At 42.1% G+C, this 19,060-nt stretch overlaps 1 protein-coding gene across 11 annotated transcripts in view; it reads right to left on the bottom strand.

The window, feature by feature from the left end:
* The window catches only part of EP400 (E1A binding protein p400), a 231,973-nt gene that overhangs the window by 98,790 nt on the left and 114,123 nt on the right, over positions 1 to 19,060 (bottom strand). For 5 of the 11 annotated variants that reach the window (XM_050747651.1, XM_050747654.1, XM_050747660.1 and 2 more), the window contains 3 exons: positions 18,553 to 18,663; positions 1,887 to 1,983; positions 74 to 181 (listed from right to left, as the gene is read on the bottom strand). In XM_050747651.1, the coding sequence (XP_050603608.1) occupies positions 74 to 181; positions 1,887 to 1,983; positions 18,553 to 18,663 (316 nt within the window). Of the gene's footprint in view, positions 1 to 73; positions 182 to 1,886; positions 1,987 to 18,552; positions 18,664 to 19,060 lie in introns of all 11 variants that reach the window. The other 6 variants (XM_050747652.1, XM_050747655.1, XM_050747657.1 and 3 more) reach the window with 6 other exon arrangements.

Raw genomic sequence — 19,060 nt, 5'->3', positions numbered from 1 at the left:
TGGTGCTGGTTTCTGGAACCGCAGTGTACCGCCTGCTCCTGAGTGGGGAGCTGGCTCTGCTGCTGGGCCTTACCTTGTGCGGTCGGCATTAGCTGCTGGAGAGGAACGCCTGCGTCCGCCCCCGGGTGCTGGAAAACTACCCCTTGGTGACCCACTTCAAGGCGAGGCCTCTTAGACTGCTCTAGAATAATTTTCAAAAAAGGTGCAGTTTGATGTAAAAATAAAACCAGAAAAGTAGTAGAAAAAAGCATGTGTGTTTTTATCATCTTTGAACAGGGAGGCCTTTCTATACATTAACTAAAATCCAGAAGCCATAAAAGATAAGGCTGATAAATACAATTTCTCATTAAAATGTTGCCAATATAAGGAAAAGCTTCATAACAAGGCCAGGGACAAGCAACAACCCAAGAGGCAACACTGCAACGCGTGCGACGGACAGAGTGGGACTCGCTCAGCACTTGGAAAGCACAAGCACACGAGGAGCACCACAAGCACACGAGGAGCACCACAAGCACACAGACGAGAGCATGGAGAGCGAGCAGTGGGGCAGACTCACAGATGCCCAGCACACAGGGAATGAGGCTGCACAGCGTGCTCAAAACTAAAGAAATCCAAATCAGAACAAGGATTTTTTCACCCATCAGAGCAATGAGGATTAAATGACTTATACCTAATAAAACAATCAAAATGTGAAAGAACCAGCCATTGCTGATGGCAGTGAAAACTGGCCCTGTCCTTTTGGTGGGCAACTGAGCACCATCATTACCTAACTACACCTGCGCTTTGATGTAGCAATTTCATTTCCAGGCATTTTTCCTTTAGATATATTGACAGACAGTCGGGTGCGGTGGCTCACGCCTACAATCTCAGCACTTCGGGAGGCTGAGGTGAGAAGACTTGAGCCCAGGAGTTCGAGACCAGCATGGGCAACATAGTGGGACCCTGACTGTAGCCAAAATGCAAAAAGGCTTGCATGGAGCCAGGCGTGGTGGCGGCGCCTGTAGTCCCAGCTACTCAGGAGGCTGAGGCAGAAGATTTGCTCGAGGCTGAAGTGAGCCATGATGATGCCATTGCACTCCGGCCTGGGTGAGCCAGACCCTATCTCAAAAAATAAGGAGATACACAGACTGATAAACATGTAGGAAAAAAAAACATGAGACTACATGTTCAATCCTCAGTTCACTGTAACAGATAAAATGTGGCACTAACAGATGAACATTGACAAGGATCTGACTGATAAAGAACCAACCATCCCCATGATGGAACAGCACGTGGCACTGAGAGAGGGGTTATGACTTGAAGAGATGGCCTTTTCAGTTAATATTCTTAGACATAACAACATACATACAATCCGATCGCATCTGAACTTTTTCAAAGTATCACATATGTAACAATGCTTGTGTATGGAGAGGAAGGTCTGTGAGACAGAATATGCGAAACGTTAACGGTGGTTACTGCTGTGGCTGGGGAGTGGGCAGGTACCAAGCCAGAGGTAGGCTTAAGTTATACTCTACTGAACTGTTGAAGTCTTTTATATAAAAATGTATTAAGTTTATTATTTGAAAAAAATCAGCTTAAAAATATGACAACTTCAGAAAGCAGATGATTTTGTGTTGAGCTACACTGTGGTGACTCAAGAGCCTACAAATGCATACAGAAAATCAATATGGAATATACCTGCTCAACTGAAAAAGTCCTCACCTCAAGACACAGAAAAATTCACATAAATATTGTTCAGCTGATAATCACCATAAGAGAGGTTAATTTTCAAAGTAGGAAGAAATCAAGTTTAGCAACTACTCTTCAGAAACTCATGGCAACTGTACCTCGGCAGCCCAAGAAGAGGGGGGCATTCCAAAGGCCACGCTAGCTGTGCCCTGACATACCTGCCATACCTGTGGAGGGCATCGCCTGCTGCCTCTTAAACAGGTCCGTCTCTACTGTGCTTCCGGCCCCTGCTACCAGGCTCCCTGCGAGGGCTTGCTGCTGGGAAAAAAGATGAAAACATGAAGGCCATTACAAAAATAAACTCAAACCATCATAATTATCCCAAACACCGACCTCATTCCTTTTTAATAACATAAATGTTATCTACCCCGTGTCTTTAAATATACATGCGTAATGTATATTTATGTATAATAAACAATTTAAAGTTCTAACTTACCTCTGGAGGAAAAAAGACTTGTAAAAGACATATTATTCTGGTTTTAATGGAATTTCAAATCAATGCAAACCTACAGTCCTTGGGAAACTAACTAGCTTTGCATACTGGATAACAAAAGGCCTAATGCTGGGAAACATTAGTTTCAGTTCTGAGACAAAGCTCAGCCAACCCGTCAGTCACACTGCCCAGCATAACTTCACATCCAAAAACACCAAATAATAAAAAGGTTAAATTGCCTTTCTACTGGAAAATGACACTAAAACCCCAATTAATAACTATCTAATTAACTTAGATTTTGTTTGTTTGTTTTTGAGACAGAGTCTCACTCTGTTGCCCAGGCTGGAGTGCAGTGGTGTAATCTCGGCTCAGTGTAACCTCTGCCTCCCAGGTTCAAGCCATTCTCCTGCCTCAGCCTCCTGAGTAGCTGGGACTACAGGCGCCTGCCACCACGCCCGGCTAATTTTTTGCATTTTTAGTAGAGACAGAGTTTCATTGTGTTAGCCAGGATGGTCTTGATCTCCTGACCTCGTGATCCACCCGCCTTGGCCTCCTAAAGTGCTGGGATTACAGGCGTGAGCCACCGCACCCAGCCAACTTAGATCTTTAAAATGATATTTTTATAGTTAGCACCCTACTTGAGAACATACATACGTGAGATATATAGAGATATAAATAGACAGATGTTATTTAAAATGTTTAAAGTGAAAAAAAGCCATCACCAGGAGTGGTGGCTTACGCCTGTAATCCCAACATTTTGGAAGGCTGAGGTGGGAGGATCGCTTGAGGTCAAGAGTTCAAAACCAACCTGGGCAACACAACGAGATCCTGTCTCTACAAAAATATAAAAATTAAAATATTAGCCAGGCATGGTGGCACACGCCTGTAGTCCTAGCTACTCAGGAGTCTTGAGCCCAGGAGTTTGAAGCTACAGTGATCTAGGACTATGTCACTGCACTCTGCATTCCAGCCTGGACAACAAAGTAAGACCCCATCTTTAAAAAAAATAAAATGAAAGAAGCCAATCTGAAAAGGTGACATGCTACATGATCCTAACTCTATGATGTATTGGAAAAAGCAAAACTATAGAGACAACAAAAAGATGAGTGGTTGCCAGGTGCAAAGTAGCAGGGAGGAGGTAAACAGGCAGAGCACGGGAAATTTTTAGAGCAGTGAAACTATAGTACAATGCTAATGACAAGGCACTGAAGGCTCACCAAGGGCAACAAACGTACCGTCTGGAGGGGGACACGGATATAAAGGAGGCTGTGCACATGGGGTTGGGGGCAACGGGGTATGTAAAAAAATCTCTGTTCCTTCCTCTCAATTCTGCCATGAACCTAAAACTGCTTTTAAAAAATCATGGTTTTTAAAAGTTTACATGGAAAGCTACTGGCATGTTCTCTTATGAAGACAGAAACCAGCCAACTCTTGGTCAGCACAGACTCAACCCTAACCCTCTTCCATCTGGTCACCATCCTCGCAATTAAAGTAAATGCTAAGAACTTAATTACTAGTTACTAAGAACTTAAATCACTCAAAAATATTCATTCTACTTAGTGATGAGACATTTTAAACGTAAAAGTTACAGATACCTAAACAAAGTAACTGTTCAGTGAGAGGGAGCTGTTTGAACCAACTGCCACACAAGGCCCACCACGCAGCCACCACCAGCCATGCCAGAGACTCTGTACGCACATGGGGAGAGGCTTAGGAAGAGTTACTAAAAGGAAAAATCAGCCCCAATACAGCATATGTAAGAGGAAGGCACTGCCATTTACATTTAACCAAGATGGAAAAGGAAAGACGACGAAAGGGACAGAGGGGATGGACAAAGAGAGGGTGGAAAGAAAGGAAAGAATGCTTTGAAAACAATGGCCTGGCAGTGCTCACCTCTGGGGCAGCATTACAGATGACACGATTTGTGTGTGTGTGCATTTCTAAATTTCCCAAATGTTCTATAATGAGTATGTATGACTAATGTAATCAAAAGAAAAGAATATTTTTTAATTTAACAAAACTTGATAAAGGGCTCTTTGTCCAGAAATGGCCAAGTACTTCCTATCGGGTCAAACATAATCCAGGTAACAAGGCCGGGCGCGGTGGCTCACGCCTGTAATCCCAGCACTTCGGGAGGTGGAGGTGGGTGGATCACAAGGTCAGGAGATCAAGATCACGGTGAAATCCTGTCTCTACTAAAAATACAAAAAAAAAAAAAAAAAAATTAGCCGGGTGAGGTGGCGGGCGCCTATAGTCCCAGCTACCCAAGAGGCTGAGGCAGGAAAATGGCGTGAACCCGGGAGGCGGAGCTTGCAGTGAGCTGAGATTGCACCACTGCACTCCAGCCTGGAGACAGAGCAAGACTCCATCTCAAAAAAAATAAAATAAAATAAAATAAACATAATCCACGTAAACATAAACTCTAGATGAAACACAAAAAAATACGAAAAGGTAGGCCAGTGATACAGGAGGGGAAATGATACTTGCAAGAAGGGAATGGAACATGGTAAGGTTTCCAGTTTCATGGCATTTGGCATGAGGGCAGCCCCAGCCTGTGCTCTACGGAACAGCTCAAACCTAAAGACACATAGCATCTCACGGGCTTGAACAAGAGGACAAAGAGCAGGAGACAGTTGGAAAAGGAGGCCCCATATTCTCTCCCTAACCTCCACCTAAACCATGTACACAAAAACAGAATCCAAACGAAGGCCCAAGTACTGACCTGAGTTTTCAGGTGCCTCCCGTCACAAAGGAGAAAGAGTTTGCAGGTTTTTGTTGTTGTTGTTTGGCGTTTTGTTTTGTTTTGGTTTGGTTTTTTTTGAGACGGAGTCTCACTCTGTCGTCCAGGCTGGAGTGCAGCGGTGCGACCTTGCCTCACTGCAACCTCCGCCTCCCGGGTTCACAACATTCTCCTGCCTCAGCCTCCTGAGTAGCTGGGTCTACAGGTGTGCCACCACGCCTGGCTACTTTTTGTATTTTTAGTAGAGACAGGGTTTCACCATATTGGCCAGGCTGGTCTCGAACTCGTGACCTTGTGGATCCACCCGCCTCGGCCTCCCAAAGTGCTGGGATTACAGGCGTGAGCCACCGCGCCCGGCCAGAGTGTACATTTTTAATTCAATCAAGTTAACTAAGTATTAAAGCAAATAAATACTTTTCAGAAGAATATAACAGAACCCAGGGTTTCTATATGTCATGCACAATTATCCAAAATCCAATTCAAACTTACAAAATTACTCCAAAATACAAACAAAAAACACGAGCCATACTCAGACACCAACCTCAAGATGACCCACGTACTAGAATAAGCAGGCAAGGATCTTAAAGTGACCTTAATATGTATGTCCAAGGACATAAAGAAAAATATACTGCAATAAAAGACAAGAAGAAATCTTGACAAAAAAACAGAAACTATTAAAATAAAGAGCCAAATGAAGATTCTAGAAGTGAAAAATACAACATCCGAAATTTAAAAAAAAATTCATTGGATAGGCATAACATCAGTGTGGAGATGTGAAAAAATCAGTTGTGGTGCGGTGGCTCACGCCTGTAATGCCAGCACTTTGGGAGGTCAAGGCGAGAGGACTGCTTGAGGTCAGGAGTTCAAAACCAGCATGGGCAATCTCCAAAAAACAAACAAAAAAATGTTAAATTGACCAGGCACAGTGGCTTATGCTGTATTCCCAGCATTTTGGGAACCTAAGGTGCACAGATAACTTGAGGTCAGGAGTTCAAGACCAGCCTGACCAACATGGCGAAAATTCATCTCTACAAAAATACAAAAATTGGCTAGGAATGGTGGCACAGACCTGTACTCCCAGCTATTTGAGAGGCTGGGATGGGAGGATCAGTTCAGCCCTGGAGGTTGAGGTTGCAGTGAGCCAAGAGAATGCCACCGCACTCCAGCCTGGGTGACAGAGCGAGACACTATCTCAAAAAAAAAAAAAAAAAAAAAAAATTTAAAAATCAGTGAGCCTGAAAAAAGATTCTTGAGACAGAAAACCAAGTGAAGGACCTGACTTCAAGACACACCCCAAGACTCCAGGAACCAGGACAGTGCAGTGCAGTGCCGGCGTAAGGACCAACACACAGATAAAAAGAACTGAGCCACGCACCAAGAATCAGACCCACACTCACAGGATGTCCAAAGCCTCCAAGGCAATCCAATGGGGAAGAGAAAGCCTTTTCAACAAATGGTGCTAGAAAACTGGATGTGTACATGAACACAAGGATAAACTGGACTTCACTAAAATGAGAAACTTCTGCTCAAGAAGCACTGGCAGGAAGGACTGCGCGCCCTGCTGACTGCTCCCCGGCTGCAGCTGACACTCAGGCTGATTCCCAGAGGACTCAGGACACACAGGTCCTGCTGCCCCTGGGTTCTGCAGAAGCTACAGGAACTCCTCCATGCACAGCACACTCAGCCTTGGTTTTCAGAATGATTTTTAGTTTTACCTTATTCTGTCTCCATGAAGGTATTATTAGTAAAGATACTCTGGTCTTTTTATTTATTTATTTATTTTTGAGACAGAGTCTCACTCTGTGGCCCAGGCTGGAGTACAGTGGCACAATCTCTGCTCACTGCAACCTCTGCCTCCTGGGTTCAGGCGATTCTCCTGCCTCAGCCTCCCGAGTAGCTGGAATTACAGGCACCCACCATCATGCCCGGCTAATTTTTTGTATTTTTAGTACAGATGGGGTTTCACTATGTTGACCAGGCTGATCTTGAACTCCTGACCTTGTGATCTGCCCACCTCGGTCTCCCAAATGCTAGGATTACAGAAGATACTCTTGTCTTTAAAATACAACCTTGATTTTGGTCAAAAACCATTATTATAATTCTTTAAAAAAGAGAAATTCTCACAAAGAAAAAACACTCTGAAGGGAATGTAATTCTGGGTGCTCATTTAGGAGAGACAATACCAAAACAGAGCTTATCCATGGAAGACCCACCTTAACCTACAGGAAGCCTAGAAACGACACCAGGAAAACAGAGCAGAAAGGGCTCACAGAACGCCTGCCACCTAAAAGGATAGACTGATGGTATTCTGAAGGTAGAAATTAAGACCAGTAGTAGTTGGCAGCTACCAGGAGGAAAATTTCTGCCCCATTTAAACAAAGAAAGAAAGAAACTGTAAAGTTAGGTGTAGTGGCTCATGCCTGTAATTCCAGCACTTTGAGAGGCTGAGGCGGGAGGACTGCTTCAGCCCAAGAGTTCAAGACTCGCCTGGGCAACAAAGTGAGACCCCCATTTCTACAAAAAAATAAAAAAACTGGCCGGGCACGGTGGCTCACGTCTGTAATCCCAGCACTTTGGGAGGCTGAGGCAGGTAGATTACCTGAGGTCAGGAGTTTCAGACCATCCTGGCCAACATGGTGAAGCCCCATCTCTACTAAAAATACAAAAATTAGCCGGGCATGGTGGCGCACACCTGTAGTCCAGCTACTCGGGAGGCTGAGGCGGGAGAATCACTTGAACCCAGGAGGCAGAGGCTGCAGTGAGCTGAGATCACACCACTGCACTCCAGCCTGACGACACAGCAAGACTCCGTCTCAAAAAATAAATAAATAAATAAAAATACAAACACACATGTAAGGTAACGAAAGAAACAACAGTTGGGTTAGGATCACAAAACCATAAATACTTACTCATTTTCTCTAACATCATAATCACTGAAAAAAATGCTCCAATCAGGAGGGCTTTATAAGACATAAATAACCATAATAATATTAGTACTATTTTTTATACTACAACTGCACTCAACACCAACACAAAACCTTCTGGAAACAAAAAGAAATACATGCAATGTTGAGCACTATGGATTTATTTCTGGAGTTTAACTGGCATAGATTAGTTTACTATAAAAATCCTATGATTGGCTGCAAATAATAAAACTCATCCTGAAACTCTGTCTTAAACTTTTTTTATTTTTATTTTTTTTGAGACAGAGTCTCACTCTGTCACCCAGGCTGGAGTGCAGCGACGCAATCTTGTAGCTGAGACTGTGGGAACACGCCACCACAACCGGCAAATTTTTTGTATTTTTGGTAGAGACGGGGTTTTACCATGTTGGCCAGGCTGGTCTCAAACTCCTGGCCTCAAGTGGTCTGCCCGCTGTAGCCTCCCAAAGTTTCAACCTTTTTTAGAACGGTTAACAAGGTTTGCAAAAAAAGCCGTAACAAAACTGGGGCCACACTCTAGCAGCACTTTCAGCTAAACACCAAGTGAGTATACAGTGGGCACCACGAAGAGACCTGCGCTCTCCTGATTCACTAGTGTCACTCCTAAGAGTTTTTCTAAATAGAACAGACATAACCTAAGACTAGAAAGTGGTTAGATGAATTACAGGTCCTCAAAATAATGAAGCAGCAGCAGCAGTTAAAATGAGAATTATTGGAAGTCAATAAAATAAAAAGAATTATTTGTTAAATGAAAAAACAAGAAAGTATAAATTCACTCGTTTCAACTAGTATATATGCAATATAACATTAAAAAATCAGCCAGACATGGTGGCTCAGGCCTGTCATCCCAGCACTTTGGGAGGCCAAGGCAGGTGGATTACTTGAGGTCAGGAGTTCGAGACCAGCCTGGCCAGCATGATGCCCGTCTTTACTAAAAGTACAAAAATTAGCTGGGTGTGGTGGTACCTGCCAGTAATCTTAGCTGCTCAGGAAGCTGAGACAGGAGAATCGTTTGAGCCTGGGAGGTAGAGGCTGTAGTGAGTCGAGATCGCGCCACTGCACTCCAGCCTGGACAATAGAATGAGACTCTATCTCAAAAAAAAAAAAAAAAGTTGTGTTAGGATGATAAAATTATGGCGAATTATTCATTTTCTCTAACAGGAAAATTATGAAAAATCTGTACTTAGAATGGTTTTTTTAATCTTTTTATAAATAAATGTGTGCCTGTCTGTATTTTATATACAACGCCTCTGCACTCAATAATACTACCTAAAAATCTTTTGGAAACAGAAATTAGTACAGAAATTAGTACATTATTACAATATGTAATAAAAAATTCTGAATCTATTTCTAGAGTTTCACTAGTCAAAATAAAAATCACACAATTAGCTATTAGTAATAAAACTCAGCTGGGCGCGGTGGCTCACGCCGTTTAGGAGGCCGAGGCAGGCAGATCATGAGGTCAGAAGATCGAGACCATCCTGGCTAACATGGTGAAACCCCACCTCTACTAAAAATATAAAAAATTAGCCGGGCGTGGTCACAGGCTCCTGTAGTCCCAGCTACTCAGGAGGCTGAGACAGGAGAATGGCAAAAACCCAGGAGGTGGAGGTTGCAGTGAGCCAAGACCGCGCCACTGCACTCCAGCCTGGGCAACAGAGCGAGATTCCGTCTTAAAAAAAAAAAAAAAGAAAAGAAAGTAATAAATTAAACTCATGCGGAATTTTTTTTCCCAAAGAAATGGATGCTTTTCATTTTAACCCTTTTCTATTTTCTTAGATAGATACCCGCTGTTATTTGCCTCAAAAGTCTGTAAGTCAAAATGGAGACTCCTTAGTTTTCCTCTTTCAGTCTTATAAGCAATTTTTTATTAGGAAATATATCACACACACAAAATAAATTATAAAATATATGCAAGGCTTTCAAAGCACAGTAAAATTAATCACAGAATTTAAATAGTAAGATATCATTCACTAAACAATCCATTCAACTTGTTTGGAATTTTCATAACACAATGTTGAGGAGGAGAGTGGAAAAATACATACATACAATTTAAAGCAGTAATAATAAAGCGATCCCTATACTCATTACATGCCTTAAGAAATAAAAATTTTGGCTCTTGAGATTATACCGGAAGACAAAAATAAAAAAAGAAATAAAAATTTACCCATACCTTAAAAACTCCATACACCCGCTTCTATACTAACTACCCAAAATGTATGTTAAACATTTCCCTAAAGAACCCTTGTGCTTTGTTGGTGGGAATATAAACTATTACAGCCATTATGGAAATCAGTATGAAGGTTCCTCAAAAAAGTAAATATAGCATGAACATATGATCCAGCAATCCCACTTCCAGGTGCACAGCCAAAGGAAAGGAAATCTGCGTCTTGAAGAGGTATCTGCACTCTTGTGTTCACTGCAGCACTGTTCACAACAGCCAAGCTATGAAAACAACCTCAGTGTCCAGCAACAGATGAACAGAAAATATAGTATATACACAATGGAATACTCTTTGGTAACAAAAAGCAAGGAAACCCTGCCATTTACGACAACATGAAAACTTAGAGGGCATAATGCTAACTGAAACAAGCCAGAGAAAGATAAATGCTGTACAGTATCACTTACGTGTGTAATCTTTTTTTTTAAGAGACAGGGTCTTGTTCTAGAGCCCAGCCTGGAGTGTAGTGGCACAATCATAGCTCACTTCAGCCTCAACCTCCTGGGCTCAAGCGATCTTCCCGCCTCAGCCTTTTGAATGAATAGCTGGGACTACAAGCACATGCCACACCTGGCTAATTTTTTAATTTTTTTGTAGAGATGGTGTCCTGTGTTGTGCAGGCTGGTCTTGAATACGTGGTCTCAAGCGACCCTCCAGGCTCAGCCTCTCTAAGTGCTGGGACTGCAGGTGTGAGCCAGAGTGCCCAGCCTACAGTTAACAATATTGCACTGTGTACTCGGAATTTGCTGAAAGAGTAGATCTTAGCCATTCTCACTGAACAAAACACAACAAGGGTAACTGCTAATTAATTTGATTGCAGTAATCACCTCACTATCCTTACACCAAATCACTTTGTACATTTTATATAAAATTTTAGTTGCCAATTATACCTCAATAAAGCAGAAACAAACAAACAAACAAAAAAAAACTGTGTCCTTACAGTGTCATCACCTGTGGGTGTGCGTCTAAACCCTCTCGGCTTTGCTTACACCCGAGCATCGACGTGCACGATGGCAGGGCTCTCTGTTTTGCACTGGGTGCTCTATTAGTACTCCTCCAGGACACAGCCCATACATTCTGTGGCCAATGGACAATCTGGTTCTTTCCAATTTGGGGCTGCCAAAAACAATGCTGCGAGGAACATTACTGCACATGTGTTCCAGTGCACCGATACAACGCTGCACATGTGTTCCGGTGCACCGATACAACGCTGCACATGTGTTCCGGTGCACCGATACAACGCTGCACATGTGTTCCGGTGCACCGATACAACGCTGCACATGTGTTCCGGTGCACCGATACAACGCTGCACATGTGTTCCGGTGCACCGATACAACGCTGCACATGTGTTCCGGTGCACAGATACAAGTCTCCCTAGAGCATTGTGCTGGTCAGAGTATGCTCTCTGCTCACCTTTTCCAGATGATGCAAAACGTTTCCAAATAACTAGACCAAGCTCCACTCTCATCAAAAGCAGACGAGAATCCCACAGCTCTACATCAACAGATTCTCTCCAGTTTAACTCTTGGCAGTCTTGTGCGTGGAATGGAAAGTCTGAGCAGTTTAATTTGTATTGTAGAGACTGCATCTCTTTTTCATGTTTATAGGCACTCCTGGCCTATTGTCCTACTGTTCTAAAGCAGATATTTATCAATGTGGTCTATGAATGCATTAATATATTATATTCCTCTAGGCATTAGCAGTAAAGATGTCCCACTAACAAATTTTCTGATAATCACCGACTTAAGAGTTATCTTCTTTTTTTCAGGGGGGTTGGGGGCGGTGGAGACAGAGTTTTGCTCTGTCACCCAAGGAAGTGCAGTGGCACAATCTTGGCTCACTGCAACCTCTGCCTCCCGAGTTCAAGTAATTCTTGTGCCTCGGCCTCCAGAGCAGTTGGGACTACAGACGCGCACCACCACACCCAGCTAATTTTTTTGTGTTTTTTAGTAGAGACAGGGTTTTACCATGTTGGCCAGGATGGTCTCTAACTCCCGACTTCAGGTGATCTGCCGGCCTCTGCCTCCCAAAGTGCTGGGATTACAAGTGTGAGCCACCGTGCCCAGCCAAGAGTTATCTTCAATTGTATAAAACCCATTACAATGAGTACCTAAATAGCAGCATCAAATTACTATTCTCCACCGAAAGGAAGCAGGCTCTTTGTCGAAATGGCTGATTCCAGGGCTGGATCAAGGAATATATATATATATACAAGGTGAACTTTAAACACTTTGTGCCATAAGGAAGTACTCAGGAAGTAAGAGAGGTATGTTGAAAGTATACTAGAGCCAGCTTGAACAGGCTCCAGTTGGTCAATCACAGATAACCTGAGTATCAAAATAAATAATTACAGAACCACCAGGAGGGGGGTTGGGCAGTAAATGACTGGCAAGGAGCATCAGGCAACTTCATGGAGTGATAGAAATGGACATGTCGACCATTGTGTGGGTTACATGGGTGTACGCACTTGTCAAAACTCTGCAAACCGTTAACAATGAAGATCTGCGTGTTCTGTCTGTAAAGTATGCATCAATTTAATGTAATTTACCATTTTTACAGACTAAAGAAGAAAAAACACATATCACTGTCAATAGATGTATTTGACAAAATTCAACATCAATTCATGATATACCAGAAGTAAAAGGGAATTTTCTTACCTTGATAAAGAAAATCTGCAAAATCTACAGCTAACATCTTACTTAACTGTAAGAGACTAACGGCTTTCCCCCTAGATCAGGAAGGAGATCATACTGGACACCCTTGCCAGTACAATAAAAAAAAAGAAAAGAAATAAAAAGCATACAGATTGAAAAAGAAAAAAAATCCTGCTCTATTTGCAGACATGATTCTCTACGTAGAGAATCCCATGGAATCTACAAAAAAGCTCCTAAAACTAATAAATGAGTTTAGCAAGGTTGCAGAATGTAGGTTCAAATAATCAACTGTATACCCTATATACTTGCAATAAACAGCGGGAAACTTTTTAAAGTACTACTTATAATACCCCCCAAAATTGGAATACTGAGGGATAAATCTAAGAAAATATATGTATGCTGAAAGTTACAAAATGCTGATGAAAGAAATCAAAGAATACTGAAATAAATGGAGAGATATACCATATTCATGGACTGGAAGACTCATATTGTTAAGATATCACTCCTCCCCAAACAGGTCAATAGATGCAACACAATTCTAAACAAAATTCCAGGAAGATGTTTTAAGGATATCAACAAGCTGATTCTAAAATGTATACAAAAAGGGAAAGGAACTAGAATGACCAAAATAATTTTGAAAAAGGAGAACACACTTGGAGAACTCACACTACTTGACTTCGAAACTTTAGTAAAGCTATAGTAATCACAATAGGGTGACACTGGCCAAGAGAAAAACACGCAGTTAAAGAGAAGGGAAGAGAAGAGCATCCAGAAACAGAATCATACAAGCAGGCCAACCAATCTTCGGCAAAGATGCAAGTCAACTCAACACACACAGGATAGTCTTTTCAGGAAAGGGCAGGAACAACTGATTGCTCACATGCAAATTTCTTACGTTTGCCATGTTACACAAAACTTTACTCAAAATAAATCAGAGACCTAAAAGTAAAACCGTAAAACTTCTAGAAGAAAACACAGAAGAACAGCTTTCTGACCCTGGATTGCACAGAGTTCTTAGATACGGCATCAAAAGCAAATCCATAAAAGAAAAAAATCATAAATTGTACTTCCACAAAATTTAAAACTTTTGTTCTGAAAAAGATAGTGTTAAGAGAAGGAAAAAACAAGCCAAAGACAGGAAAAAATATTTGCAAATCATGTACCTGACAAAAAACATGTCCATATTTATGTGAAGGACTTTCAAATGCAATAATAACTCAATGAAAAAATGGGTGAGACATGAACAGATACTTCGTCAAAGATATACAAAAATCAAATGAAAAAATGCCCAACTTTATTAGTCTTCAGAGACATCCAAATTAAAATAAACTAGACCCGGAATGACTAAAGAAGAAAACTGGCCGGGTGCGGTGGCTCACGCCTATAATCCCAGCACTTTGGGAGGCCGAGGCGGGCGGATCACAAGGTCAGGAGATCGAGACCATCCTGGCTAACATGGTGAAACCCCGTCTCTACTAAAAATACAAAAAATTAACCGGGCGTGGTGGCGGGCGCCTGTAGTCCCAGCTACTCGGGAGGCTGAGGCAGGAGAATGGCGTGAACCCGGGAGGCAGAGTTTGCAGTGAGCTGAGATCCGGCCACTGCACTCCAGCCTGGGCGACAGAGCGAGACTCCATCTCAAAAAAAAAAAAAAAAAAAAAAAAAGAAGAAAACTGACAATAACAAGTACTAGGGAGGAAGCAAAACAAAAAGAACTATCCTACATTGCTACTGGGAACACAAAATGGTACAGGCACTTTGGGAAAGTCTGGAAGTTTCTTTTCATCTTTTCTTTTCTTTTTTTTTTTGAGACAGAGTCTCACTCTGTCGCCCAGGCTAGAGTGCAGTGGTGCCATCTTGGCTCACTGTAACCTCCACCTCCCAGGTGCAAGAGATTCTCCTGCCTCAGACTCCCAAGTAGCTGGGACTACAGTAGCACGCCACCACGCCTGGCTAATTTTTTTTTTTTTTTTTTTTTTTTTTTTTTTTAAGTAGAGATGGGGTTTCACTGCATTGGTTAGGCTGGTCTCAAACTCCTGGCCTCAACTGATCTGCCAGCCACGGCCTCCCAAAGTGCTGGGATTACAGGCGTGAGCCACTATGCCCAACCTTATTCATTTATTTATTTATTTATTTATTTTGAGTCGGAGTCTCACTCTGTCACCCAGGCTGGTGTGCAGTGGCGTGATCTCAGCTCGCTGCAACCTCCATTTCCTGGGTTCAAGCAATTCTCCTACCTCAGCCTCCCGAGTAGTTGAGATTACAGGTGCCTGCCACCACCCCCAGCTAATTTTTGCATTTTTAGTAGAGATGGGGTTTCACTACGTTGGCCAGGCTGGTCTCGAACTCCTGACTTCAGGTGATCCACTCCCCTCAGCTTCCCAAAGTGCTGGAACTACAGGCGTGAGCCACTGCACCTAACCACCTTTTTATTTTTTTGAGACAGGGTCTCACTATGTGGCCCTGTGGCCCAGGATGGAGTACACTGGCATGTTCACCACTCACTGCAGCCTTGAACTCCAGGACTCAGCAATCGTTCCACCTCTCAGCCTCCGAAGTAGCTGGGACTACTACAGGTGTGTATCACCACACACAGCTTTTTATAATTTTTTTTTTGGGAGGAGTCTCACTCTTGTCACCCAGGCTGGAGTGCAATGGGGTGAACTCAACTCACTGTAACCTCCACCTCCCAGGTTCAAGTGATTCTCCTGCCTTAGCCTCCCAAGTAGCTAGGATTACAGGTGCCCACCACCACACCCGGCTAATTGTGGTATTTTTAGTAGAGATGGGGTTTCACCATGTTGGCCAGGCTGGTCTCAAATTCCTGACCTCAGGTGATCTGCTTGCCTTGGCCTCCGAAAGTGCTGGGATTACAGGTGTGAGCTACCACGCCCGGCCTAATTGTTAAATTTTTAGTAGACAGGGTGTCTGTCTGTTTGTTTGTTTGTTTGTTTGTTTGAGGTAGGGTCTCACTCTGTGGCCCAGGCTAGGCTGCAGTGGTACTATCTCAGCTCATTGCAACCTTCACCTCCTGGGTTCAAGCAATTCTCGTGCCTCCAGAGAAGCTAGAATTACAGGCATGTGCCACCATGCCCGGCTGATTGTTGTATTTTTAGGAGAGACAGGGTTTCACCATGTTGGCCAAGCTGGTCTCTAACTCTTGACCTCAGGTAATCCGCCCACTTCGGCCTCATGCCTAGTCCAGGCTGGTCTTAAATTCCTGGCCTCAAGTGATCCTCCCACCTTGGCCTCCCAAAGTGCTGGGATTTCAGGCGTAAGCCACAGTGCCTGGTCCAGGTTGGTCTTAAATTTCTGGCCTCAAGCAATCCTCCCGCCTCAGCTTCCCAAAGTGCTGGGATTACAGGTGTGTGCCACTGCACCCGACCAGATGGTTTCTTAAGTTCAACATACCCATAAATCTGATTCCTAGTTTTGTTTTGTTTTTTTCAAATCATGCAGCCAGCAACCCAAACCAGAATAGTTTCAGAGAGACTCTGACTCCTAGGCATTTACCCAAATGAGATGAATGCCTATGCTGACAAGAAAAACTGTATGTGAACATTTACAGCAGCTTTACTCCCAACTTCCAAAAACTGGAAACAACCCAAATCTTCTTCAAAGGGTAAATGGATAAACAAACTGGGGGCACATTCACACAATGGAATAGCACTCAGCAATAAAAAGAACAAATTAATAGTAAATAAAACAAAGTAGATGAATCTGAAATGCATTATCTTAAGTGAAAGAAGCCAGACTGAAAAGCAACCCAGACTAGGATTCCATAGATACTCATTCTGGAAAAGGCAAAATCATTAGCAATGGAGAACAAAGGTCAAGGGAGGCGTGAAGGGTTGATGAGGGAACATTTTGGGAGGTGATGGAGCTAACTGTTCTGTTGCTTGACTGTGGCGGTGGTTACGCAACTCAAAGGATTCATCAAAATTCACAAGCACAGACTAAAAAACAGTGCATTTTACTGAATGTAAATAAGTTTAAACAAACATAAGCTAATAAATACTGACAGTGATATATTACAGCCTACTGATTCTAATAAATGTAGACAGAATGATGGAGTTAGAAAACCCAGCATGATTCTTTATAGCAATAACTGATTCAGGCAAGACTCATCAACAGATGCTAGAACTAGTGGGTAAAAGTTTAAGGAGATTCAGGATATTTACATAGTCTCAAAGTATCTTCCCCCAAATTACTTATCATTTACAAAAGGCAAAATAAATAAATTTCCACTGGACAGGGCTGGTAGAAACCAACTTAACGAAGTGGTCAGAGTTAACATTACTAGTTACAGGACAAAGTGACATCACAGCCTTCCGATAAGACACTGAATTGGACATACCATTACTTCTATAGTAATCTTCTCAAAAATGCATGATTCAAATAGGACACAAGAAAATATCAGACAATCCCACATCAAAGGACACTGTACAAAATAGCTGGTCTATACTTTTCAAGGCCCAGGCCAAGGCCAAAGCCAAGGTCATGAAAGACTGAGAAACCAGCCCAGATTAAAGAGGCCAGAGAGGTATGACAACTTGATACTGGACCAGGGGGAAGAAACTATGACGGACATCCTTGAGACAAAAGATGAAATTTGAATATAAACTATGGATTAGAATATATTATTGTATTACTGTACAATTTCCTGATATTTATTACTGTACTGCCATTAGGTAAGGAAACAGTCTTATCTAACACATGCTGAATTATTTACAGATAAAAGAGTATATGTTTTATATAGGTGTATATATATATGAGAATGAAAATAATGCAAATGGGGCAAAAACAACTGGTAAATTTGGTAAAGAGTATAAGGGTTTTTTAAAATAATTATTGCAACTATTATGTACATTTGAAATTATGTCAAAATTTAAAATAACAACAAAAATCCCAAGGATGAAACTGCTTTCACAACCCAGCACTATCTATTCCAAAACTAGTAGAAATTTTGCAGTTTGTTTTTGTTTGTCTGTCTGTTTGTTTTGTGAGACGGAGTCCTGCTCTACTCCCAGGCTGGAGTGCAGTGGCACAATCTCCGCTCACTGCAACCTCCGCCTCCGGGTTCAAGCAATTCTCCTGTCTCAGCCTCCTGATTAGCTGGGATTACAGGCGTGCACCACCACGCCAGGCTAATTTTTATAGTTTTAGTAGGGACAGCGCTTCACCCTGTTGGCCAGGCTGGTCTCGAATTCCCGAACTCAGGTGATCCGCGCGCCTCAGTCTCCCAAAGTGCTGGGATTACAGGCGTGAGTGACCTGTGTTTTTAAACTAATTGGCATTACTAATTTAACAGAGTGAATTTGCAAAAAATTGAAAAAATCAGTTTGCATTCACTTAATATCCGTTTAGAAGCCTATGGTCCTGATGATTTCAGAAGTGTATTTCACTTCAGCATTTCCTCCAGCTATGGAAAATACCAATTTATCATCTACTTGAATCTTTTTTTTCTTATTCTGTTTTGCACTGTTCTCAAAATACAGATAAAGGACACAAGAAAGAACCAACATGTAAAACACAGCACACAAGGAATCCTGAGTACACATTCAACAGGACTAAGTATTAGATGACATGCAGGCTAAAGCTACTACCGCATTACAAGTATACAAAAGAAAACAATGCACTAAGATCTGTGTCATCATTAACTCATGCAATGTAATTTTATAATTGTATATGCAGGAAGATTTTTTACTGTTTAAAAATAAGAAATGGGCTCTGGAAAAAAAATGCTGAAGAGCAAGTAGTATATCGAAGGTTAAAATATCTGGATGAAGGAAAAGTTTGGGATGAGACTACATTTGAGAACCATCGAAAAGTACCTGAAATGGTTGCTGCTGGGATGAAAAAGCAGCAGAAACCTTTGGCGGAAGCTGGGTTGCTATAGCAACAGGAGTCCCAGTCTGCCCATCCTTTCCTGTCACAACCTTTACCTGAGAGGAAATATTTTGAGAAAAAAAGGCAACATGATTTTTACAACTGCTCAAAATTTTGTTAGAATTTTATTGCTGATAGCTCACTGACATTTGGGGTTTAAAAATGGAATGTTTTTGCATCAAATCCTGTAAAAGGATACTGAACTGACAGATTTATAGCACAACAACCTAACTCAAACTGCAAACCTTGCAGAAACTCCAATTTAAGTCAAAGTGCAATATCTTTAGATTCTGCAACTTCAAATTTTAAAAATGCATATGGCAGACAGACTTCAAGTAACAAAGCCCTAAGAACTCTGCAGGAGATCTGCACAATAGCCACTCTGTTATATGTAGGGTCAGAATGGCAAAGGTCTTTTTCACCAGGAAGTTAGAAAAACGAATCTGTTTTCTT

Source organism: Macaca thibetana, chromosome 11, assembly GCF_024542745.1.
Source record: "Macaca thibetana thibetana isolate TM-01 chromosome 11, ASM2454274v1, whole genome shotgun sequence".
Classification (NCBI taxonomy): domain Eukaryota; kingdom Metazoa; phylum Chordata; class Mammalia; order Primates; family Cercopithecidae; genus Macaca; species Macaca thibetana.
This window is presented reverse-complemented; position numbering and strand designations above follow the sequence as displayed.